Source organism: Panulirus ornatus, chromosome 33 (genome assembly GCF_036320965.1).
Source record: "Panulirus ornatus isolate Po-2019 chromosome 33, ASM3632096v1, whole genome shotgun sequence".
In the NCBI taxonomy this organism is placed as follows: Eukaryota; Metazoa; Arthropoda; class Malacostraca; order Decapoda; family Palinuridae; genus Panulirus; species Panulirus ornatus.
Window position 1 is genome coordinate 12,686,288 of NC_092256.1, and position 26,510 is coordinate 12,712,797.

Here is a 26,510-nt window from a genome sequence, read left to right on the forward strand (position 1 = left end):
TAAAGTAAACGAATGCATTAGTGTCGCCATCTATTGTTTCGATATAACACTATAAAAAAAAGTCTTTGCTCTATAAAAAAAAAAAAAGCGCTAAGTTGGCAACTCTGCCTGAATGTTGTCAAGTTCCTGCATTATAAATCTGGATCTTGAGTTCATCGGTGTTCGTGCAATATGAATATCCGGATTTACAATTCAACTTCGTTCGTGGGCTCCTTCCCCCTGCCCTTTTTGGTTCATAGAGCTTGAAGCTCTACCTAATTTGTCATCTGATCCGTTTCGTGGATGGAGCAGGTAGTCGTTAATACACTCTAAATTATATATTCATATTCTCATATCTACTTTAGTTTTTGCGTTCTACCTCTTCTACCCTACAGCGACGTATTATCTTGACCAATCTTCTATCTGACACGTTTCACATGACCATGCCATCCATAAGTTTAATTATCTCTTTGATTTGTTGTTTTTACTGTCTGCTGTTGGTCGATTCTAAAGTACGACGATATGACGGGTATTTTCGGTCAGATTTTCCTCATTACGTGTGGCAAGGCTCAGCTGCTCTTCCAGAAATCTTAAATCATCAGTCGTCCTTGGATACATCAGTTCTTCAAGAGATCATCCACGCTGATTGCAGTGAAACATCCAAAATTTGTGTTCTATGTAAGAAGTAACAGAATGTGTTGATGCAATAAGGAAATTCATATGATATTATTGCTCACTTTTCGCTACATTTTCCTGAAAATCTTCAGTATATTATTACTCCCGCCTAATGACGGCATTATTATCAGTAGACTGCGTCAGGTATGGTATGTTACAAGGGCGACCTTCAAAGTAACCCTTCAGTGCACGGACACTTTGTTAAATCAGTGATATGATAATATCAGATGCAACAAGTTTAGCATTCTCCTCCATTCTTTGTATTCAGGCATCACTAGAATGTCTAGCAGCATCTTCAGATTGTCTTCCTAAAGTTACTTTTTTCCTTCAACCATCTTTCTCAAATCGCTCCAGTCTGTGCGGCTGGAAGTTACCGTTACCCAGCTGTACCAAAGTAACCCAGGTCAACCTTCCGGCCCCATGTCTCAATAAACGTCATCTCGGTATCAACCTTTTTTTTTTTCAGATTTCAGTCAAGAAAAATCCCCCAGAATTAGGAATTCTTGAAATAATGTTAGATTTCAATCACAAATTGAAATACAAAAAATCTAAAGGGAATTGGCATAATCTACTTACTTTTGCTCGGTTTGATTATGATTAACCAAGTATCAGACCAACTTGGGGTTCCCTAGGTTCCCTTGTGAACTGATGCAGTATATATGCTACGATGGTAAGTATTGGCTAGCCATACAGGTCAAAATAAGGTCGCCCTGTAACCGAGTAATGGACAGTCTTCAACTTAATACAAGCAGCTACGCTTGCAAGTGCGTGGTGACACTTTGTGTATAACCAACATCTGAAGATAGGGTTGTGAGTGCATGATTTACAGTTGTGATGCCCATTATTAATATACTGAAATCTAAAGTTAAGCTATCATTACAGGCGTGGAAGTGACGAGGATCATGTTGCCAGTCAGCCTGAGGAGGAAACTTTGGAAGTATTTATGGCTGTGCTTGCTTCTGTCAGTGGCCGTGGTTAATGTGATAGCTTACCTCGCCCCACCAGTCCCTGGTAAACCCACACCTTCGACATACCAGCCACAAGAGTTCATCATTCCAGGTCGGTCAGTGACAACTGGTGCAACACCCCAGTTATTAAACATCCAAGACTCAAACCAGCTCCCGGAGGTGTCAGAGTGGCTGCAGGAGAGTATGTTTGGTTGGGTTTTTGGTGTGCACACCATCATGGTTGATCTTATGGCATATGGGTCCCGTACGCTGAGTGTTGAGTTGCCCCAGCCTTCATCTTACGTACTACAACCTAAACATTATGTTTACAGGTTAGAAAATTAATGAAACAAAACTACGAAGCTAATAGTTTTCTCCACACATTGTACATTTTGACTTTGAGAAACATAGTTTGCCTATCGGAAAGACACAGCTAATTTTCTTCATTTATACTAGCTTATCTTAAAACTATTCGCAGATGAATTGCGTCTAATCTAATGGAAGTTTGAAGTACTCTTAGTTATGAGACTAAAGAACTGATTGCATTGGATTTTAAAAGGTCTTAAACCTTCTCTTAATGACAAGCTTGGTCCAGTCTCACATGGAAGATGCCTCACGCAAGTATATAAAAGCCTAAATGCAGAAACCATATTGTTTCAACATTACCGGTGCTATAACCAATAATACATCATCCAAATTCTGATATTCTGTGATGTGCCAGTGTCGCTCCGCGGCAACTACTGGCCACTGGTGGAGTTGGAGACCCTCGGCCGCCGGAGGGAGGACGTCTGCAAGAGGTGCGGGACTACTTCACCTTCCTCAAAAGACCACAAGCAATGTGCCGCAAGTTGGTCACTGTGGGCGGCAGGCTTGACTGTAACAATCTGACGGATGACCTTATGGATGGCAGCAAGGTACTTTGCATGGGAAAAGTTCCAATGATAAGCGTGATGTAAAGGAGTCTATAATATGTAAGAATGATGGAACTTGGTTTCGTAACAGTGTCCATACAAGAATAAAAAAAAACAAGAAACGTGAATAGGCACCATCTGCGAACATTATTTTTTTTGTGGGTGTGTGCAGGTAGGTCTGTTGCTGGTTTCATCGCTTATACAATCCTGTATATCTGAAATTTTCAGTGCAAATTAACATTCATTCACTCACCATTTAAGTTCCAGTCGCCTACTAAACAGTTTTCGTTTGACATTTCTAATTCTTGCTCATTATGTGGCTGAGCGTGAACCTTATGGTGTAGTACCTTCTTAGATATGGTCTCTGTTGACACGATTACGAACTTAAAGTAATAATGCTTTCTTCTTTTTTTGTATAGGCTGGTTACAATCTCATCCATTCCCATAATTCATCTACCTCTTCGTCTCTATTTTTAAGGTTTTCATGACCTGTCTGTTTCATAAAGCGATGGAACCAGGGAGAAGATAAGTACTTTAAACTGGGTCGAAAAAACAATCTACTATTACAATATTTCTTCATCAATGCACTCTACTGGAAATTTGGTTTTGGCAAATATATAGCTTTCTACCTTTGCTTGAAACTGAATTTTCTGATAATATGTTTAACAAATCGTTTAAGCAGGGTAATTCATGAAACTTGCTTCCCTCCCCCTTCCCCGGGTGACGCCAATAGCCTAGTTTTGATCACTACTTATTATTATTCTTATAATTAAACCCCATGGCACTTTTATGGGGCTACTGTAGCTTCGAGTCTTCACTCCACGCAGGACTGATGAAATGAAGATTCTTTTGGAGTGACAATGTCCTCGACGAGAGTCAACTCGATCGTCCGCTAACGATGATATAGCCTCAAAGTGTATCTCACTGACTTAGTAGCTACTTGCGGGAGTATCCTCACATGTACGTATACACATACACACCCTATCTTATACTAGATACCCATTTATCGACCAGAAATAAGGGTTAGGATGAACATCTGGAATGGTTGTGTATCACTCCCCTATTCCACATTCACTCAGCTCCCTAGCCTCCAACTCCATCTGGTTCTCAGTGAATAACTCAACCTCCCTTCCCCTTACTTCTCAAATCAATACCATGTCTTACCTTAGCCTGTTCCCTATACAGGTAGTTTGTATGGACCCTCCTCTGGAACTACCCCCTGGAAAGGATCCCCGAAGTTGTCTCACTCTTTCCTTCGGAATCCATGTTGACGCCTCCTTTGACGAAGCCATTTCTGATCTCAACTGCGAGATTCACATGTTCGATTTACTCGACTACTCGCCCAAAAAACTCCTCCGCAAGTCCAGACATGCCTACTTTCATCAAGTACGTATCTTTTGCATTTGTAATATATATATATATATATATATATATATATATATATATATATATATATATATAATTTCATTTTATTATACTTCGTCGCTGTCTCCCGCGCAAGGAAACAGACGAATGGCCCAACATACATATATACATACATACATATATACATACACGTCCACACACATGGATTTGTATGAAGCATTTATGGATCTGGTGAAGGCATATGATAGAGTTGATAGAGATGCTTTGTGGAAGGTATTAGGAATATATGGTGTGGGAGGTAAGTTGTCAGAAGCAAAGTTTTTATCGAGGATGTGTACGTGTAGGAAGAGAGGAAAGTGATTGGTTCTTAATGAATGTTGGTTTGAGGCAGGGGTGCGTGATGTCTCCATGGTTGTTTAATTTGTTTATGGATGGGGTTGTTAGGGAGGTGAATGCAAGAGTTTTGGAAAGAGGAGCAAGTATGCAGTCTGTTGTGGATGAGAGAGCTTGGGAAGTGAGTCAGTTGTTAGCTGATGATACAGCGCTGGTGGCTGATTCGGGTGAGAAACTGCAGAAGCTGGTTACTGAGTTTGGTAGTGTGTGAAAGAAGAACGCTGAGAGTAAATGTGAATAAGAGCAAGGTTATTAGGTATAGTAGGGTTGAAGGACAAGTCAATTGGGTTACAGGTAAGTTTGAATGGAGAAACACTGGAGGAAGTGAAGTGTTTTCGATATCTGGGAGTGGATTTGGCCGCGGATGGAACCATAAAAGCGGAAGTGAATCATAGGGTGGGGGAGGGGGCGAAGCGAAAGTCCTGGGAGCGTTGAACAATGTGTGGAAGTCGAGAACGTTATCTTGGAAAGCAAAAATGGGTATGTTTGAAGGAATAGTGGTTCCAACAATGTTATATGGTTGCGAGGCGTGGAGGAGGAGGGTGGATGTGCTGGAAATGAGATGTTTGAGGGCAATATGTGGTGTGAGGTGGCTTGAAAGGCTAAGAATGATGTGTGGTAATAAAAAGTGTGGTTGAGAGAGCAGAAGAGGGTGTTTTGAAATGGTTTGGTCACATGGAGAGAATGAGTGAGGAAAGATTAACAAAGAGGGTATTGTCAGAGGTGGAGGGAACGAGAATTGGGAGACCAACTCGGAGGTGGAAAGATGGAATGAAAAAGATTTTGAGTGATCGGGGCCTATATATATATATATATATATATATATATATATATATATATATATATATATACACAGACACACACACATATATATATATATATATATATATATATATATATATATATATATATATATATATATATATATATATATGGTTGTATATGTATATGTGTATATGAGTGGTTGGTTCTATCTTCGTCTTTGATAAAGACTGGAGACAGTGGAGGAGGGAGGGTTTATTATGCATAACTTTAAAATATGTGTAGGGTATCTTTTCCTCCCCTTTGATTGAAATTATAGTTTATACCAACCCATTGTGGGTTTTGAAGGCATTCTCAATGTCTCTTCCTTATCCTGTCATACACACAAATGTTTGGTAGATGCTGGAATTGTTTTTCAGTTGTATTCCTTTGCTTTGATGGACATTAAGTTTCCTACATCCCACGTTGCCTTTTATACCTGTAACAGGCATGTATGGGGCCTTAGGGGAGGAAGTATAGAAATTTGAAAAAAAAAAAACACATGAACTATGGTTGTGTCATATATCTAACAGAAAGTTTTTGACATATTTTGATGCTGACCTGTGTTAACAGTGTTAATTGATTTCAAATCTTTTGTTCACATGAGTATTCTGCAACACTTTACACTTGAGGAAAATTTTCCTAAAACACTGATGAGCAATAGACCTGATAATCATTCAAATATGTAAATTATTTTAAGTGTAAATACACTGGACTTAACATATTTCAGGTAGGACTGTCAGACACCAGAAGACAAAACTATTACCTCAACCTGAAGAAGGAACTACCTGTGGACAATCTTGTTGGCATTCTTATAAATAATAGCCTCATTGCTCGTCCTATACATATCTTGAAGGTATTCTTTCATCCAGCATGTTATTTGTTCTCATATCACTTACCTTAAATTAGATGGAATAGTTTCTAATGTGTACTGTATAGCTGACTTACATGCTTGTACATGACTCCCTTACTTTCATGTTTGTATACGACTCAAGAAATCAAACTCACGATCAGCTGATTTATGTTACTACCACTGGCCTTAAGTAACCCATGGATCTAATCACTGATGTCAGGCATCTCTTGCAGGTGGATATTGAGGATGATGAATGGTCAGTCTTTGAACAAGTTGTCACAGAGCCTATTATGAATGCTATTGGCCAGGTAAGACAAAGAAAAAAACATCAGATGAATAAAAACAAAAATATTAATATAAAACCAGTCACAGGTTGATAAAACTAATGTAAATATTAGGTATGATAACTTGCCCTATATTCACAGAACTATTTAATGGATGAGATTGCACAAAGGCAGTGGAAAAACTGCATTACATAAGGATATCAAAGATTAAGCTTCTGGAGAAAGCATGTACTTCAGTACTTATTTTTCCTCTGCAAGAACAATATATGTTTACCAATTTTTTTTTCATTATCTCCTTATGTGGTCTACTGTGGACAGATAGCCATTGAAGTCCATGCTGAGGACATAGTGAAGGTGCCAGTCAAGGAGCGTCTGGCTTATGTGCAGAGACGATATGATGTCCTCAGGGCCATAGAGGTGCTTACTCCTATGTTATAGATGGTTAGCTCATGTTCAAATTCTGAAACTGATCTATATATATAATTTTCGTATACATTATGTGAACATGACACTTAGAACATGGATGTGTGCAGATGAGACCCTTGTTTGTACCTGATGTTACCTTTCTCAGGTAGGAGCAATTAGATACAGAACATATTTAGCTATCATGTTCCCTTTTCCTGCCTCAGCAACGTAACATTGGAACTGAATAATTCAGGAAAGACCCTTTCTTTTCTCCTTCGTTTCCTACTTTAACAAAGAAATACTAAAGGAGGGGAGGATTTCCATTTCCTCACTTATTTTTCTTCTTGGACACATAGATGTCTGAGCATTCTTTTATCTTTTTCCCCATGGAAAATAATATGTAAGAGTACATTATGCTACATTTGAGTTACCACAATTAGGGGAGGTGGAGATGCCAGTGTAAATGAAGAAGTTGTTTGCTGGAAAACAGTTTGTGACATGGGGAAAGGGGAGAAAGAATACTTCCCATGTATTCTCTGTGTTTCATAGAAGGCAACTAAAGGGGGCATGAGCAGGGTGCTGGAAACCCTCCCCTTGTATTTCAACTTCTAAACAAGAAAACAGGAATCAAGCTGGGAGTGCTCATCCTCCTCGAAGGCTCAGATTGTGTTGTCTGAACGTGTATGGATGTAAACAAGATGAGAAGAAGGAGAAATAGGTAATATGTTTGAGGAAAGAAACCTGGATGTTCTGGCACTGAGTGAAATGAAGCTTAAGGGTAATGGGGAAGAATAGTTTGGAAACATCTTGGGGTAAAGTTAGGGGTTGGTGAGAGGACAAGAGCTAAGGAAATGATCGCACTATTCCTTAAGCAGGAGTTGTGGGAGTGTATGATAGGGTGTAAGGAAGTAAATTCTGGACTGATGTGGGTAAAATTTGAAGTGGATGGCAAGAGATGGGTGATTATCAGTGCTTACGCACCTGGTCATGAGAAGAAAGGTCTTCGAGAGGCAAGTGTTTTGGGAGTGGCAGAGTGAGTATCAGCAGTTTTGAATGCATGAGACCAAGTATTAGTGATAGGTGATTTGAATGAGAAATTGAATAATGTGGCAGTTGATAGCATATTTGGTGCACAAATTATTGTTGTGGAAGGAAATGGTCAATAGCTCGTGGAAGAGGGAAAGGGGGAAGTAATAACAGGTGGTAATGGAGTAAGTATTTTGAAGGATTGTCAAATGTGTTTGATGATAAAGAGGCAGATGTAGGGGTTTTGGTTGGAAAATTGGTTTGGTGAAGAGAAAAAAGGTGGTGAAAGCCTTGCGGAAGATGAAATTTAGTAGGAATGGATGATTTTGCAGTTGAATTCATTAGGAAGGGGGTGACTGTGTTGTTGACTGGTTGGTAAGGATATTCAATGTTTGTATGGATCATGGAAGTGCCTGAGGATTGGCAGAATGCATTCATAGTGGCATTGTACAAAGGCAGAGGGGATAAAGGTGAGTGTTCAAATTACAAAGGCACAAGTTTGTTGAGTATTCCAGGAAAATTGTATGGGAGGGTATTGATTGAGAGGGTGAAGACATGAACAGGGCATCAGATTGGGGAGGAGTAGTGTGGTTTTAGAAGTGGTAGAGGATGTTTGCATCAGGTGTTTACTTTGAAGAATGTATGTAAGAAATACTTAGAAAAAAGATGGATTTTTATGTAGCATTTATGGATCTGGAGAATGCATATGATAAAGAGTTGATAGGGATGCCTTGTGGAGGGTCTTAAGAATATATGGTGTAAGAGGTAAGCTGCTGGAAGCAATGAGAAGTTTGTATCAAAGGTGTAAAGCATGTGTACGAGTAGGAAGAGGAAAGTGACTGGTTCTCAGTGAAGGCTGATCTAGGGCAGGGGTGTGTGATTTCCCCATGGTTTAATTTATTTATGGATGGGGTGGTTAGGGAGGTAAATGCTAGAGTTTTGGAGAGAGGGGTGAGTATGCAGTCTGTTGGGGATGAGAGGGCATGGGAATTGAGTCAAATTGTTTTTTGCTGATGATACAGCACTGGTGGCTGATTTGAGTGAGAAACTGCAGAAGTTGGTGACTGATTTTGGAAAAGTGTGTGGAGGGAGAAAGTTAAGAGTAAATGTGAATAAGAGCAAGGTTATTAGGTTCAGAAAGGTTGAGGGACAAGTTAGTTAGGATATAAGTTTGAATGAAGAGAAATTGGAGGAAGTGAAGTGTTTTAGACGTGTGGGAGTGGATTTGGCAGTGAATGGAAACATGGAAGCGGGAGTCACTCATAGGGTAGGGGAGGGGGCGAAAGTTCTCAGAATGATGAAGAATGTGTGGAAGGAGTAAATGTTATCTCAGAGAGAAAAAATGGGTATGTTTGAAGGAACAGTGGTTCCAATAATACTATATGGTTGCAAGGCATGGGCAAGGGTTGTATGAAGGAGGGTGGATGTGTTGGAAATGAAATGTTTAACGACAATATGTAGTGTAAAGTTGTTTGATTAAGTAATGTATGAGTAAGAGAGATGTGTGGTAATAAAAAAAGAGTGTGGTTTAGAGAGCAGAAGAGGGTGTGTTGAAATGGTTTGGACATATGCAGAGAATGAGTGAGGAAAGGTTGACCAAGAGGATATATGTGTCAGAAGTGGAGGGAACAAAGAGAAACAGGAGACGAAATTGGAGGGGGAAGGATTAAGTGAAAAAGATTTTGAGCGATTTGGGCCTGAACATGTAGGAGGGTGAAAGGTGTGCATGGAATAGAGTGAATTGGAACAAAGTGGTATACAGGGGCCTGGATGTGGATAAGGAACTGTAGTTTTGGTGCATTACACATGTGAGATGGAGACTGAGTGTGAGTGGATGTGGCCTTTTTTCATGTTTCCTGCCACTACATCACTGATGCAGGGGTGGTGATGCTGTTTCCTGTGGAGTGGGGTGGTGCCAGGAATGGATGAAGGCAAGTAAGTATGAATGTGTACATGTGTATATGTACATGTATGTGGGTGTATATACATATGTGTGTATATGAGTGGATGGGAATTCGTCTGTTTCCTGGCGTTTCCTCACTGGCGCAGGGAAGCAATGAAGTACACTAATAATAAAAAAGTGCATACATAAGTTTATGTTTTGTGGGGTTAGGTGTCACTTGGCATTATTGGATTATGTGGTAACTGACACACAGCAAAAGAGAGGTTGCTCTGTGGGAATGTGTTGCAAGGGGCTACAAGTATGATATATGATCATTTCTTGGTGGAAGCACATTTGAAAGTTTATAGTGGGTTTAGGAACAGAGAAAATATTTGTGCGAAAATAAAGGTGAGAGTGAGTGAGTTTGGAAGAGGCCTGTGTGCAGAGATAAGAATAGAGATTGAGTGAAGAGTGGCAGACACACATTCTATATAAATCAATGAATCATATGTGCATGTCTTAACACAAATTCACTGATGTGTGTCACCATACGGTTATGATTTACTGATTACTTTTATTATTTGCTGATGCAACAACAGAAATTACACAGAACCTAAGTTCAACATATTTTTCTCACCAGTCCAGGGGGTTCCAGAGTGTGGCATACTGGGAAAACAAGCAAAGCATCACCTACCATGACTCATCTGGGGCTTCCTACAACACATGTGGTGAGATCCATTATGTCAACTCCAAATGGTACACACGCACATTCAAAGAGAACCTAAAGAAAATGGGCTTTAAATTCAGATAATATAACATGGATACTTAATTATGTCCATAGGAATCATAAATGTAATTCAGCAAACCCAAATTTTGATGAATAAAATCTCTCTCCCGAAGCTGCAATATTGCTTACTGTCTAATCCATTGTATTAAAATGCCAAAAGATTCTCCGTTGTCGTTAAATTAATATCTAATGAGTGAACATCATTTCTTCCTTATCATTTGTCAGTCATAATGACTGTCTATTTAGACGCATCAGGCTCAAGCTCGACAACAAATCACTGAAAACATGCATATCACAAAAAGAAAAATTGTGCATGAGTGTTGCAAGGGAGTATGATTATGTATACTCACACCACTTCTATGACCCAGCTCATTAATGAAGCCTCTCTTTGTCAAGTCCCCTATACACTCAACATGATGGCATAACCATAACTCTCTCAAGTTCCCAGAGACCAGTGCCTCACAGCCAACACAAACCTGCAGATTTTATTGAGTCTATAAGCTTGATACAAAAGTGTGCTCTGATTGTAGAAATACAGTCAGATTGGTAAGTGGTTCTGACATAGTCATGATTAAATCTTAAACAGTCAGGTAAGTACTCATCACTCCCAGATGAAGATATTTCAATTCTTTTTGCTCAAACTTTACTTGGTTTCATTCTGGATTTAAAACAATTGCACATTATCTGGAGCCAATAAGATATGGTTACTTCGACAATAAAACATAAATTATCAAATTTATGTTAAGGTCCAGAATTTTTCTTTGATAAATGCTTCTTAAATCTAGTAAAACTCTGAGCTTCATGTACCAGGTTATAGTACCTCTATCCGTGAACAAACTCAGTCTAAGCAATTAATCCATACAATACTTTCTCTTCAGAAAGGATAATTTTGGCTTGGTCATGGTTTGGCTCTCTTTTGTTTGTTACGATTTGGCCTTGCATTTCTCATTACTTGTATTTGCATTGAGGAATGGGGAAGAAATGAAAAACTAAAGAAAGGAGTTTAGAAAGCAAGGCATACCACACACAGCAAATGCTTTGTGATGTTGAGGGCTATGAAAAATGTTTCACAAAAATTCCCAAGAGAGGTGAGTCACGTGGGAGAGATCACTAACATGTCTAGCCCTGCAAAATCTGCACTGGTGATCTGGAAGTAGGATAAGGGATTCCAAGTGTTTAAGAAAGTGAGTATTACGGAGTTTGAAGACTTTTTAAACAGAAGCAAGAGCACTGGTGGTAATAGTTAGAGAGGTTAGAGTGGTCTTTCTTAGGGATGAGCTGAGCCAAAGCATGATTACAAGATGAGAGAAAGGTCAAGTTTTTAGACAAAGACAAAACAGGTGAGCAAGGATCAGAGCTAGCTCAGAGGAATGTACACTTCTTTACGGCTCAAGGAGGTATGTTATCTGGGCCATACACATTGTACACCTGGAGCTGGGTGAATACTTAGAAGAGCATTTGGGTTCAGTGGGAGGTGATGGAAGTGGAAGAATAGGAGCAGAATTTTCCTAAGACGAAAGGAAAATAAGGTACCAAAATGAGCAGTTTTCTCAGTTGGAGAGTTAGCTTTAGATTGATTATATTGGAAAAGAGGAAATATTCATGGTTAAAGATTAGAAAGATTTGTCCATAGTCAAATCAGCACAGCTTCTTTATATAATACAACCCACACACCTTTTGGCATACACCAATTTCCCCTACATGGAGGATTTCAGCAATGGACGTGAGACAGTTTTGCTTCATTCCAGGAAGTCAAATAATCGAAGTTGTACATAATTTCAAAAATGGAGGATATAAAATGTATAAAAGCAAAATTACAGAGTACAGAAGTTTTGAGCCAGATGGTATCAAAGTAAGGAAACTCAAGATCTAAACTTAAGCAATGGGGGTTTTTGTGCAGTATTAGAGTAGATGCATATGCCACACTTGGATTGTAAACAGTGGTAGACTACTATGTACTGTAAAGGGAAAGCAGCCTTAGACACCAGGGTTTCCAAGATCAAGGGAGGAAGTGGAGACTTGGTGTTGTTAGAGAAAGTTTCATTTGAAACTGCAAATGTTGCAGAAATGTACAGAGAAAGAGCCAAGTTTGAGAGGGGGGACTGGAAGAACTGAGTAGGTCCCAGTTGCTTGATGTCAACCAAGGGGTCCCTAACCACCAGTCACACCCCCTCATCTGGCACTGCCATTCCGATTCAGCATCACAGAAATATAATCATGTTGCATTCTCGTGATTTGTTTTCTAAAGGGAGGTGAAAGTAATTAGAAGAATGAAAAGTTGTGTATATTATGTAGTCAAAAGTTGTAAGAAATTAAGAATTAAAAAGGTGGATTTCATGACAAACAGCTCATTGCTCGTTTACTGGAATGCCATCACTAACCTTTCTGTAACTCAGGCAGTGGTATTTGCCTCACTACTGGATGCCTGTCACCCACTGTTAGGTGCCACCTGGTCTCACTTTTTGCCATTTTTCATCTTCTTCTGGTATCTCCTCACACAAGACTCTTTCCCATGGTCATTCACTTTCACAACCCATTAATTTCCTCTTTTCCAAAAGCTTGTGCAAACTTTCATCCTTGCCTCCACTCAAAAATTACTGGAACCTCCACTAGCTCCCCTCTCAGTATATTTACATACAAATATCTCTCAAAACTATGCCTATCAGTTAAAACATATTCCAATAATGCCCACTCACCCATGTGCCCCTTTTTAAACCAGGTATCTCTAATCAATGGTCCTTTTTCAGTGCACTGCTCCATAAGCTGTTAATTTTTATTGACAATGATGCACCATGTCCCTCAGTTATAATACATTCAATTGCCATATCACCCACTTTTGTAATCAAATCACCTATCATCATTACTTGATCCCTAAATCAAAATGCCTGACACTTTCATTCAGCTTCTCCCAAAACACTTACCTTACTCATTCATCTCACTGCCAAGTGCACATCCATTAACAATCACCTACCTCTCATAATCCCCTTTCACTTTCACTGTCAGTCCAGGGCTTACTTCCTTAGATCCTTTCACACATTTCCACAACCCCTCTTTCAGCAGAAAAGCCACCACCACCTTTGCTTTCCCCCCTCACACTTAACCCATAGAACATTCAAAAACTATCCTTCCCCCTCCCCCTTGAACTTTGTAACTCGAGAGCCAGAACAACCAGGTTCCTCTCTCTAAACATACTACCTATCTCTCCCCTTTCCTTGTCCTTGTTACATCCAAGACACCTCAGCATGAATCTTTAGTGAGGGTAAGCATTTCTCTCTTGACTCCATGTTGTTTGATTTTTAGAATCTATCCATCCATCTCTGTCTCTGATGCCCGATTCCCTGGGAACTCCCGTCAAGGGAGTAGTCATAGCAAGAGGAGGAGGGTTTCTGGGCCCCCATCTCCTGTTCATTTCAGTTGCCTTCCATAACACATAAGTAATATGAGGGTAATATTCTTTCTCTCCTATCCCTATAAATTTCTTATTATGTAATATTCATCTTAATGCCTATCATCTAGGTGGAGGTATACACATAAAACAATATCAATATATTTTATTTGTAGAAATCTTTGAGAAGAAAGGCTGAAGTAGTTGTGATATTAAGACTAGGAGTGATATGTAAACACAATTGAGACCCCCAGTGCTCTTTATCATCATGAATCCTCCCATGAGGTGGAAAAAAAAAGCTCAGAGCCATGCACCTTTTGTTGGTATTAAATTAAGAGGAACCATTGCCCACAGCAGGGATCCTGATGGCTGGCAAAAGGCAGGAATGCCAAGTTTCCTGGAGTACTCTTACTACCCTGTTACCATAAATAATCCAATATGATATTCATCATTTGCAGCACTTCTAAAACTTACAAAGTTCAATATGAGAAAACTAACTGAATGGTGCATGCTAATGTAGAAAAGTTGCAAAATATATATTCATAAAAAGACAGGATTATCTTTAAGTAAACAGTAACTACTTGTATGCAATACAAATTAGGGATTACTGTACAGCAAACTCCACAGAGAAATAGGTTCTAAATAGGGTAAAAATGTGTACCAAATATATAAGTTCATATGAGGTAGCTCATGATAAATTACATTTGGATTTGGATTTGGTGTAAAATAAGGAGTCACAATAACAGCATAAAAGAAATTTCTTATTTTACAAAGAATGGATGAAGGTCACAAGTATGAATATGTGCAAGTGTATATACGTATATGTCTGTGTATATATATGTATGTATATGTTGAAATGTATAGGTATGTATATGTGTAAATCAGATTATTGCACTTTGGCAGGTAGTGGAATAATTAATGGGAAAAGTAAGCAAAGTCAATGGATTTATGGAAGCCATATGATAAAGTTGACAAGAAAAGACCACAGAAAGGTCCAACTCTCATATGTCTAAAGAACACTTTCAAATGCTGTTCAAAGCTTTCATAATGGCGAATGTATTTACGTGAGACTAAAAGATGTATGAGAGAATGGTCTTATACAAGACAAGTGAGATATGGAGAGTATTAAAAAAAAGCTTCCATTGTCCTCAATACCAAATCATTCCTCTGGTATCTTTATCTAAAATATTTCTAGCCCGAATCAACTTTTCACCTGCATTTATCCAATTTTTCTGCAGTCCTCATTTTCTCCTTGCACCTGCAACTGCATTTCTTAAACTCATCATCTGCTGTTTTATCTTCGAAACTATACCATCCAAAAACACTTCCATCCATTTGATTCGCTAATGGTTTCCTTAGACCACACATCTCTCTTTAATTATCTTAAAGAGTTATTCATTTCAAATGAAAAAGTTAAGTGATGCATAGAGACATTCCTAGACTGCCTGCAAGTGGATACACTTGGGGCGGGAAATCACTGTTGTCGAGGCTAAATTACCGTCTGTGGACAGAAAGAAATACAGAGTTGTTGAAGACCTTCCCTTACCCAAGGAAACCACTTTACACTGCTCCAACACCCTTAAATCTCCAAGAGCTTCATAAACTGAGATTTTTAAGGCTGCACTTTGCAGATTGACTAAATTGGTGGAATTTGTAAAGCACTAGAATCTAATGGTTATTCAGTGCTTTTTATCATTATATCTAAAAACTAAAAAAAATTATATAGAATTATATAACTTGGTTTCCTTTAAAAGATACCTAACAACTTGAAATTATTCACAAGAAAATATACATTTTGGCTTCCTTTAAATAATTCTTTAGTCCATTTACACTAACCATAGCTCCCTATCAAAAACTAGGTGCCACAGACCTTTACATAGTTTACTCAAGATGCTTCACAAGCCCTGGTTCAGTCCAATGAGAGCACACTGACCCCAATATACCACATCATTCCAATTCACTCTATTCCATGCCTGCCTTTCACCCTCTTGCATGTTCAGGCCCAAATCACTCAAAATCTTTTTCACTCCATCCTTCCATCTCCAATTTGGTCTTCCCATTCTCCTTGTTCCTTCCACTTCTGAGATATATATCCTCTTTGTCTACCTTTCCTGATTCATTCTCTCCATATGTCTAAACATTCAAGTACACCCTCTTCAGTTCTCTCAATCACATTCTTTATTACCATGCCACTCTTTCAACCTTTCACTACTTACTTGAGGATGTGGTGAAAGCAGCTTTTCTTCATCTATTCCTGGTAGCTACCTCACTAATGTAGGAAATGGTGATCAGGCATGAAAAAAATTTCATTTATATTATTCTCCTAAGTTTCTCCAATTGTTATAATTAAATCTGACCCTTGAGACCCTTATATTTTGGAATTACATGATGATATTATAACTGCTGGCCACATATTAGGGCAGGTCCTATCTCCATGAAGTGACCTGAGGTCAGTAGAGTACTAGCAACCCTTAAGTCGACAAAGAACTGTCTCAAAATGATGACTCATGTTGAAGGAATGCCTTTATCCTGTGTAATTTGATATTTCTAGGGTATTTCAAGTCCCATTTAACTTGTCAATTGCATCTCACATAAATTTTATTCCATACATAACATGACTGCGAAGAGTAGCAGTGCTGTACAGATTACTAGATATAGCTTTTTTTGCCTCAGCATCTTGTTTCATTTCTGTCGAAACCAAGATGTCCAGATCAAAAACAAAATTCTATACTTTATGCTTTTAGTAGATTCTCACAATTCAAATTTTGACATTTTGAACAATGGGATGTGATATGACTTGCAGTGTGCTCTGAGAAATGGAGCAGAGGGGTAATTTTCTTATTAGAAGACCACTAAATTCATTCAAATGCAGCTTGTACACCACACAGTTCTGCTGTAAATATGGATCATTCTCTCAGTGATGGTTATGCTAAATGAAACCCATCTTCAACAAGTATGGAAAAGCCTCCACCTTCATCATATTTTGAGCTATTATCAAATACCTTTGTTCTATTTGTATGAATGGTACCAAGCTGAGAATTTACTTTTTGTAAATACATATGTTGTTACTTTTGCTTATTTTCAACATTCTGTGCAAAGTTTGATCTCAAGAACTTTCAAGGGCATGTTTCTAATAACTGTAGGCAGTGTTGAAAAGTTTTGACCCGATATATTTAAATTTTTCATATATTTCCAATACATTCACCCTTCTGCACACAGCATTGCTTGCAGCCAATGCCTTGCGACCATGTTAGGACTACTGTTCCTTCAAATATACTCATTTTTGCCCTTCCAGAGAATGTTCTCTCTTTCCATACATTTTTCAGTGCTCCATAAACCTTTACCCCCTCACCAGTCCATTCTCAAGCCGTCATGTATAATGCTCCGAAACCACAGCTTACTATCCGCAACTAGGCTCCACATACCTTTCCATAGGGGTATCAATGCTGTTTCCTGTGGGGTGGGATAGCAACAGGAATGGATGAAGGCAAGCAAGTATGAATGTATACATGTGTATATTTGTATATTATCCCTGGGGATAGGGGATTAAGAATACTTCCCACGTATTCCATGCGTGTCGTAGAAGGCGACTAAAAGGGGAGGGAGTGGGGGGCTGGAAATCCTCCCCTCTTGTTTTTTTTTTTAATTTTCCAAAAGAAGGAACAGAGGGGGCCAGGTGAGGATATTCCAAAAAAGGCCCAGTCCTCTGTTCTTAACGCTACCTCACTGACGTGGGAAATGGCGAATGGTTTAAAATAAAAAATATTTGTATATGTCTGTGTATGTGTATGTATGTATGTATGTATGTATGTATGTATGTATGTGTTGATATGTGGAGAGAGGGGCAATTGGGGCCGGAACATGTGTCAAAAGGTGGAGGGAGCAAGGAGAAGCAGACCAAACTGAAGGTGGAAGGATGGAGAGAAGGGAATTTTGAGCAATTGGGGCCTGAACATGCAGGAGGGTGAGAGGCATGCAAGGAATAAAGTGAATTGGAATGATGTGGTATACCGGGGTCGACGTGCTGTCAATGGATTGAACCAGGGCATGTAAAGCATCTGGGGTAAACCATGGAAAATTTTGTGGGGCCTGGATGTGGAAAGGGAACTGTGGTTTCGGTGCATTATACATGAAAGCTAGAGACTGAGTGTGAATGAATGTGTCCTTTGTTGTCTTTTCCTAGTGCTACCTCGAGTGCATGTGGGGGAGGGGGTTGTCATTTCATGTGTGGCGATGGGAATGAATAAAGGCAGCAAGTACGAATTATGTACATGTGTATATATGTATATGTCTGTGTAGGTATGTATATATGTATATGTTGAAATGTATAGGCATGTATATGTGCCGTGTGGACGTGTATGTATATACATGTGTATATGGGTGGGTTGGACCATTCTATTGTTTATTTCCTTGCGCTACCTCGCTGATGCGGGAGACAACGACAAAGTATAACAAATAAATAAATAAATAATAATCAATGTAATCTGATCAACTCCATTTACTAAAACTTTTTCTTCATTGCTATGTGCAGTATTTTGCTGCAATTTTTGAGGTGAATGCCAGGCATCTCAATGTGCTGCCCTCTGGCAGCATGATCTCTATACATTGGCACCATAACAAGCAGGTGATAAATTTATGCACCTACACTCTCATCAAACAATTATGACCTCCAATACATGACAACTGTATATCTTTCCTCATAATTCAAGTATGTTTCAAATACCAGGGCATCAGCATATCTAGTGGTTCTATTCATCATACATCTAAGGAAATAATGAACAGATGAGAAATGGAAAAAGAAAACTTCTCTTGAAAGAGCAAAAAATATGAGCTACAACTCTAACCTTAAGCAATTTTCACAGTATCCTAGAAATGTTAGGTATACTAGGAGATCATCATTATGTTGAATGATTCTTCCATATGGTACCAAGCCAGGTAATACAAATAATCTTTTATTATGTATTAGATTTTCTGTCAGTACTTAAGCTGATCACTAAACAGATTCTTTATAACTGCTCACCACTTCTTGCTTTACAGAAGAAGCATCAGAATCAAATGAAGAATGAAAACTTTTCACATCTAAAATAGTTTTCACTGAAACTAGATCCTTTCTATAATTTTCCCTGACCAATTCATATGCTCTGGTTCAGCCTACCTGTAGCACACTGACCCCTATATGCTGAATCACGCCAACTCTGGTTTTCTTCCCATCTTGCTGAACTAGATTTCAGTATGTCAAATCTATAAAAAAAAAATAACTTGCTCTACTGTGTTCAACGAAGGTAAAGACATCAGACATTAATACTCTGAAGTCTTTAAAATAACTCTTTTGCATCTATTTCAGTCCAGTATTCTGTACTACCTTTCTATTTCTTCACTCTCCCCATTATAAAGTACTTGGAACCTTTCACTAATAAAAATCACACTTTCAGTGACTCACTGGAGGGCCAATGAGTTTTGGGATAAAAAAGATAATGCATCATATTCTAATGGTACTTCCTCTGAGATTCCAAAATGGATGTGATCATCTTTTCCATGAAAATGTACTTCAGCTACATATTGCTTTATTCTGGCCTACAGAGAATCATCTAACCCATATCATATCATATCTATTCAGTTGAGATGACTGCAAACTAGAAAGTGATCTCTCTTCTCTCTCTATCTCTCTCCTAGAACCTGGACAAAACCTAAACAATAACAGGTTTTCAAAATGTCTGGGCTCTGGAGGTTCTAGCATTCACAGCACCTGGGTCTGGAAGGACATACTGTGTATGTATGTGTATGTAAGCAAGAAAGAGTGAATGTAATTGCACCAACCACAGGGTGCCCACATCAGGGGCAGGCCTGTCAAAATAAATGTATATATCCCCTTATACAAGCTGCAAGCCCCTTCAGAATGGTAAATTCCAACATTATACACTTACACTGGAAAACAGAAATGAAAAGTAAATTTACATAAATATACAGAGTGAAATACAATTGTGCTCAAGATTGTCTTCTATACTTATAAAACATTATCAAGACATAATGAAGAATAAAAGATATTTCAATAATACATATTCCTGGCACTCAATATCCATACACCTGAAAAGGAGGGACTCCATGCAAAAAAATAATGAAAGTATAATACATGATGCATACACTGAAATAATCAGGAATAACTTTCCTAGATATTTAATGTAAACAACAGAAACAATAAATATGAATATCATCATATGATAATAAAAAAAGTAAGATATTCACTACAAATAACTAAACCTAAATACTGTAAATGTCAAGTTACAAATACTTTACTACTATATTATCCATAAAAAACACTGGCTTTATATATTTGTTACTGGAAAAAATACTATCTGCTCTTCCTACACTTGGAAAAAATTAACTTAAAATCTGTGAAATTACATCTTAATACATGATATGTAAACATCTTCCCATAATACATGAGAGGCTCTAAGATAAAATGAATTACTGGATATATCCTATGGATACTTAATAGAGTTGAAGTTTTCTGGACTGTATGCCCTTTGCTTTCATTGATCGTGTGACACGCATGCATGGAGAGTAGTCTTTATGGACAACAGGAGAACCATGTACACGCTCCTTCAGTACAGTCGATGCTAACACTTTCTGCTCTGATTTTCCTGTAGAAGAGAACCAATACTTCGAATCTGAGAAACTTGTAAATGTAGAAAATGCAAGCAAAGGGTATCTGCACCTACACATTTCATTCAAACAATTTTGGAACACAGTACAAGTGCACCACTGAATTTCTGGCACTTTTGGTTCCAAAGCCTTGCCGGATCAACCATTTTGCCGAACTAATGGTGGTCACGTAATAATAATTCATCAGCACACCTCTAATCCATTAATTATACATCTCCCATATTTATATTATATTATTTTATTATACTTTGTCGCTGTCTCCCGCGTTTGCGAGGTAGCGCAAGGAAACAGACGAAAGAAATGCCCCCCCCATACACATGTATATACATACGTCCACACACGCAAATATACATACTGTCTAAAGTATACCATGGACTGCCAGAAATTTAGATTAACAAATACTAAATGTTTTAGCACCCTAAGATGCTAAGTCTGTCCTTAGATTGTTTGAATCCTGTGGGGTCTTCTGTTAGTGTTTTCTTACGTGTGCATCACCAGAATAATACACCTGCTTAGGACTGAGGTCCTCGTCAGCTACAAGTTTCACAAATTCGTCCACATACTCGGCAGTCCTTTGTGGTTTGCAGACCACTTTTCTCCGCACACTTTATTCATGGAAATTCCATGACGCTTCTTGAATCTTTCAAGCCATCCTTCACTATAGTCACGCTCATGTTGTAATTTAAGTTCTTTATGGAACAACTTAGCCTGGTCCATTATCATGCTACCTGACAAATCCACTCCATCACTCTGAAGCCGTCAAAACCATTCCATCATCACTCGATCGTGCTCAGTACTCTTACCATCTTTCAAAGTTTTTCTAATTGTCATTGTCTTCTTGGAATCGCTGTCTGCATAGAATTTCAATATTTTCTCCATTTGCTTCTTTATACCATAAACAGTTGATGAACCAATACTGTAGATGTCACACAGCTCACACACCGAAACACCACGGTCCATTCTTTTAGACAGTTTTATATTACCTTGGATTAATATGGACTGGTATTTACATTTGAAACCATGACTGACACTCTCATATGTCTTAGAAGCCATAGCTAGGGTTAAATTTCAGCAAAATAAGCTAAGAATCTCACAGAATTGCGGTATCACCACCAACAAGTGCAGTGTAAAAAATGTAAATGAGCACACCCAACACACAACGCCATCTGTGGCCACCCAGTAAACTAGTGTGGTGGCTACGGTAATTTCAAGTTCCCTCACATAATTTTGTACGGACTAAAGGAGTTGCCAAACCATCAGTTGCCTGAAATTCGGTGGTGTACCTGTACATGAGAGGCTAAAAAAAAAAAAAGTATAATTGAGCTAAAACCAATGGAAATGACCAGCTAACTAATCAGCAATTCATTATGTAAACAATGATCTGTCATATTGCCCTAACTTGCAGTCCCATACTTCAGTTCTCTTCATGAATTTGACAAAAGTGAAAGTCAAGATCAAGCAATCTAAGAAGGAGGAAGAAAGGACAATATTTGCTCTAAGCTTATCACTCTGGGATTAAGCTTGGGCCTTAGTGTTCTGACTGACAATGAAGCAAGTGCAGTACACTGAGAGTAAGTAATGCTACAGCATTTTTAAGTACCTCCCTTGAAACTGGATGCACCCTTACACTGCCAAAGCCTAATTCACTGGGGAAGGAGAAATAAACCTTCAATTTGGGTTCTAAAGAGAAAACACATAGTAATAAAAAGCATCTCTTTGAAAAATCATATTTGTAAAATCTGCAGTCCAACATATTCAAGATTACTGTCACATTGGAGCATGACTTTTTAGAGATGGCCATTGTTTACTGTGTGCTGTCATAGCCCATGGCACTAATTACTAATTGTTCTCAATGTCTGAAAAAACTGAAGTAAAGCTCTAAGTTTGTCTGATATTTATGCGACATTTTCAAGAATCTTTGCCCTTAAAATGGCATCAAAGTGTCAGAAAGTCTTGCATGCAGAGCTCTGAAGAGGAAGCATACTGCATTTACAATTGAGGAAATATGGAAATCTTACAAAAATTAGATAGTGTCAGTGCACTCCTGGAGTGAGTTTTACAGTACTGTTAACACAACCAGTAAATACATCAAAAAGCAGCTTGAAAAGCTGTTAAAAGTTTACACTGAGTGAATCTAATACAGTAAGAACAATGTTAATACTATACAGTATCAATACATGAAGCTTGATCAGCTAGCCTTATTCAGCTTGTGTGAAAGGACTTTTAGTAATACACTAATGAAAATGTACCTATTTCTCAGTTAATTTAGTGTGAAAGGGCCATGGAATTTCATCAGGAGTTACAAACTACTGAGCAAGGCGACTTCACAACTGGATGGTTGTATGAAACTAATTTAAGTCATGATATTTGATACCTTAAAACATGTGGCCAGAGCCCATGGGTGGCAGACGAGCAAGCAGCTGAACAGCATATAGACAAGTTTTCCAAGTTAAGAATGAAAACCTCACTCCAAAAAAAATTTATAATAAACATGAGACTTAATTTTTGTTCTACTGCTATCCAAAATATGTATTTACTACAGCAGATGAATATTCAGTATTTGGCATGGAAAAATCAAAGACAGACTGTGCTTGCATGTGCAAATATGGTAAGTGCACAGGTTCAACTTGTTTGCAGCCAGCAAGTTTCATCCACATGCCCTAAATGGGGTAAAGATGATGCACCTGGGTAAGTGAAGTAATAAAAGTGCATGGATCCTTAAGTAACTGACAAGTGAGTGGTTTGAAAATAATTCAGTGGTGGTGGCTGAGCAAAGATATCACAAGTTTGAGCTGTTGAAAGATTAGAAGACTATTCATCTGAAAACATTCAACACATACTGATGCTAGTGTGTTGGTGTCAGGAATGTTCTTGCATAATTTCTTCTCCCTAATTGTAAATTATCAATCCAGTGCATGGATCATGGAATTATAAGCAGCTGTAAGTATGACTACAGTAGCAAATTCATGAGATATGGGTTTGTTCCGATTCATTTACAGATGTGTTCAACATTTTCAAGAAATAGTTCAACATAAAAAAACAAATTTGATCAGCTACATGGGAATGGTTGTTACAGTCAACAGTTTAAAATGCATGGCATGAGTTATGGCCTCTTTCAGGGGCCCTGAGAATGACGACAACTTTGAAAAATTCACTTTCTGAAATGAGAAAATACAGGCAGCAGGGTGTGAAAAATAGGGTGACCAAGAACTTGCATAAAGATGACACAGCTGAATGGATGACATGTGACAATATAGCACCAGTAATATTCCAGATGACAGGCAAAGAAATTGTCAACATGGTTAGGTTAGGTTGGAAAATATCACCAACAGTAAGAGGGAAGAGTACAAAAGTTTCTTGGATCAAAACAGCATCAACATAAAAGCAATCTTTTTTACTAAACGACTCTTCAATAAATATATAATAAGGCTCTAAAGCATTGTAAACATCCAAGCAGTGCAATTACAACCATTCCACAGAATATCTTTTGTTCTCTTTTTCATTTCCCACATTAGCGAGGTAATGTGAAAAAAAAAGCCACTTTGCTCACATCTATTCTCAAGCTGTTTAGTCCAATGCACCAAAACCACAGCCCCCTATCCACTTTCACCCTCATGCATGTTCAGGCCCCAATAACTCAAAATATGTTTCACTCCGTCCTTCCATCTCCAATTTGGTTTCCCCTTTCTCCTTGTACCCTTCACTTCTGACACACATATCCTGTGTCAATCTCTCCTCTCTCATTCTCTCACTATGTATAAACCATTTCAGCACACTCTCTTCTGATCTCCCCATGACATCTTTCTTTTTACCAATTACTGCATGCTGATCAATTAATAAGTAATCCAATAATGTTCCCTGACCCATCTTTCCTACCCACATACATATACTTGTGTATGTCCCACTTTTTAAACCTGCAATTCCCAATCAAACAGATTGTAAAATTTGGGTTATATTTAGAGACAGTAAAATTAATGTGATTCATCCATAATTTTACAAATATACTTCTTTTTCCAATCCATAAAAAAAGCAAAATGTACACATGGGGGTATTGAAGTGTAATGTGGCACTACCTCTAAGTATGAACTTTGTAGTGATAACCATCACTCCATCAAACAAAATTCTAAAATGACTAAGCAAAGCCAGCCAGCCCAAATTAAAGTTTTGAATGTAAAAATGAGCAAATTACAACCACAAAATTTTGGACACCTACAACCAGCAGTTACAGAGGAAAGACTAACTAAAAATTTGCTTAAAAAAGACAGAAAAAGATAGACAATGACATACAAACTAGATGGTTAATTCAACATGGAAAATTTTGAAGTGGCAACAAACAATTGTGAACAGAAAGATCATGCTGGCAGATATGACATAAGGAGCTCTGAATGTCAAAAAAATACTACATGAAGAAAAATTTTGAAACATCCATGGTAAAAGTTAAGCCTAAACTTGAGCTTAAAGTCTTAATTGTAAGAATATCGTTTCTAGTTCTTAGAGTTCCTATTTGAATGTGATCTTACCTGGAGTAAATTGTTTGGCAACAATATTTTCCTTGACTGGAGTCTCCACCCTGAAAAAACCAGCATCAAACACGGCCTTCTCTGGACTTTTCATCGGGCTACAGGCCTTTCTTCCTTTACCTGTAAAAACATGACATTCCAATATAGCTTCCATATTTCAGAGCACTTGTTTCTAGTTTATCAGCAAAGTATGATGTCCACATTCTCCTTATCTTCAATTTCTCTTTCTGATAGACAGAACCCAGCTACAACTACCTACAATAAGATTCTGCCTCAAAGCAGTCTTAGCACATAGCTATCTATCTATTTGTCTGTATCTCTGATGCCCATTCCCTTTGGGAACTACCCTCAAGTGTCTCCAGTACTGCCTCGTAACCTTTTAGTGCCTCATCCTTAACAACCAAATGGCATAGGGCAATTCTAGGGCAGTGTTTCCAGAAGCTCCCATCTAATGTTCCTACATACTACTTCTACCTAATGTTCCTACCCACTAGTTATATATACTTCTCCTATCATTTTGCCAAAAGGCAGGAACAGCACTGCAAGAAAATACAGAGTTACAAAGAAAGAGTTATGCAAGTTTAAATGTTCTGTGTGGTGAGGCAAAAAGAAAAAGCTGCATGTGTAATGCTACCATGTAGCTTTCACCACATATACTGTTTCTTACTAATATACAGCCAATGAGTTTCTGTGACCACAAAAAAATATATCGAATTTGTGAAATGGTGTATCTGAAATGAAACTAGTCACTGGAAACAAAACAATTTTATCTTGGTCATTTTTTTTGGTTTTCTTCTTTTTCATAGAAAATAAGATAAAGCCCATATGTACACACATGGTGGCAAAATAATTCATTTTGATAATTTGGTCATAAAGATAGTTTAATCTTATAACTTGCTTCACACATGAAGGATACAGTTGTCAGTACAAATGAAGAAAGAGGTGAGGGGGAGTATGAGAATTTTGGTATGGAAGGGAATGCATTATGCAAGTTCTGCTACCTAATAATGATTTCATGCAACATTAAGATAAGCACACACACACACATTAAGATAAGCACACATTAAGATAAAGATAAGCATTAAGATAAACATTAAGATAAGCACACACACACACCTATATATATATTTTTTTATTTATTTTATTATGCTTTGTCGCTGTCTCCCGCATTTGCGCTAACGTGGGAGACAGCGACAAAGCAAAATAAATAAAATAAATAAATATATATACATACATATATATAGCGAGTTAGCGCAAGGAAACAAACAAAAGAATGGCCTAACCCACCCACATACACATGTACATACATACACGTCCACACATGCACATATACATACCTATACATCTCAACGTATACATATATATATACACACACAGACATATACATATATACACATTTACATAATTCATACTGTCTGCCCTTATTCATTCCCGTTGCCACCCCGCCACACATGAAATGACAACCCCCAACACGCACGCAAGGTAGCGCTGGAAAAAGACAACAAAGGCCACATTTGTTCACACTCAGTCTCTAGCTGTCATGTATAATGCACCAAAACCACAGCTCCATTTCCAAATCCAGGCCCCACAAAACTTTCCATGGTTTACCCCAGATGCTTCACATGCTCTGGTTC

General features: G+C 38.2%; 2 protein-coding genes across 3 annotated transcripts in view; one reads left to right on the plus strand and one right to left on the minus strand.

Moving 5' to 3' along the window:
- Window positions 1–441: 441 nt before the first annotated feature.
- Window positions 442–10,420, plus strand: LOC139759682 (probable methyltransferase-like protein 24). Its single transcript, XM_071682082.1, has 8 exons — window positions 442–657; window positions 1,537–1,933; window positions 2,323–2,515; window positions 3,698–3,898; window positions 5,802–5,927; window positions 6,158–6,232; window positions 6,527–6,625; window positions 10,162–10,420. Exons 2-8 carry the CDS (start codon window positions 1,557–1,559, stop codon window positions 10,330–10,332), a joined length of 1,242 nt encoding a protein of 413 aa, XP_071538183.1. The 5' UTR covers window positions 442–657; window positions 1,537–1,556; the 3' UTR covers window positions 10,333–10,420.
- A 3,424-nt stretch (window positions 10,421–13,844) lies between these two features.
- Window positions 13,845–26,510, minus strand: part of LOC139759467 (disks large-associated protein 5-like) — a 32,461-nt gene continuing 19,795 nt past the window's right edge. For both annotated transcript variants that reach the window (XM_071681617.1, XM_071681618.1), the window contains exons 7-8: window positions 24,877–24,996; window positions 13,845–20,334 (exon numbers count right to left, since the gene is read on the minus strand). In XM_071681617.1, coding sequence (XP_071537718.1) covers window positions 20,183–20,334; window positions 24,877–24,996 — 272 coding nt within the window. In that variant the 3' untranslated portion in view covers window positions 13,845–20,182. The remainder of the gene's footprint in view (window positions 20,335–24,876; window positions 24,997–26,510) is intronic.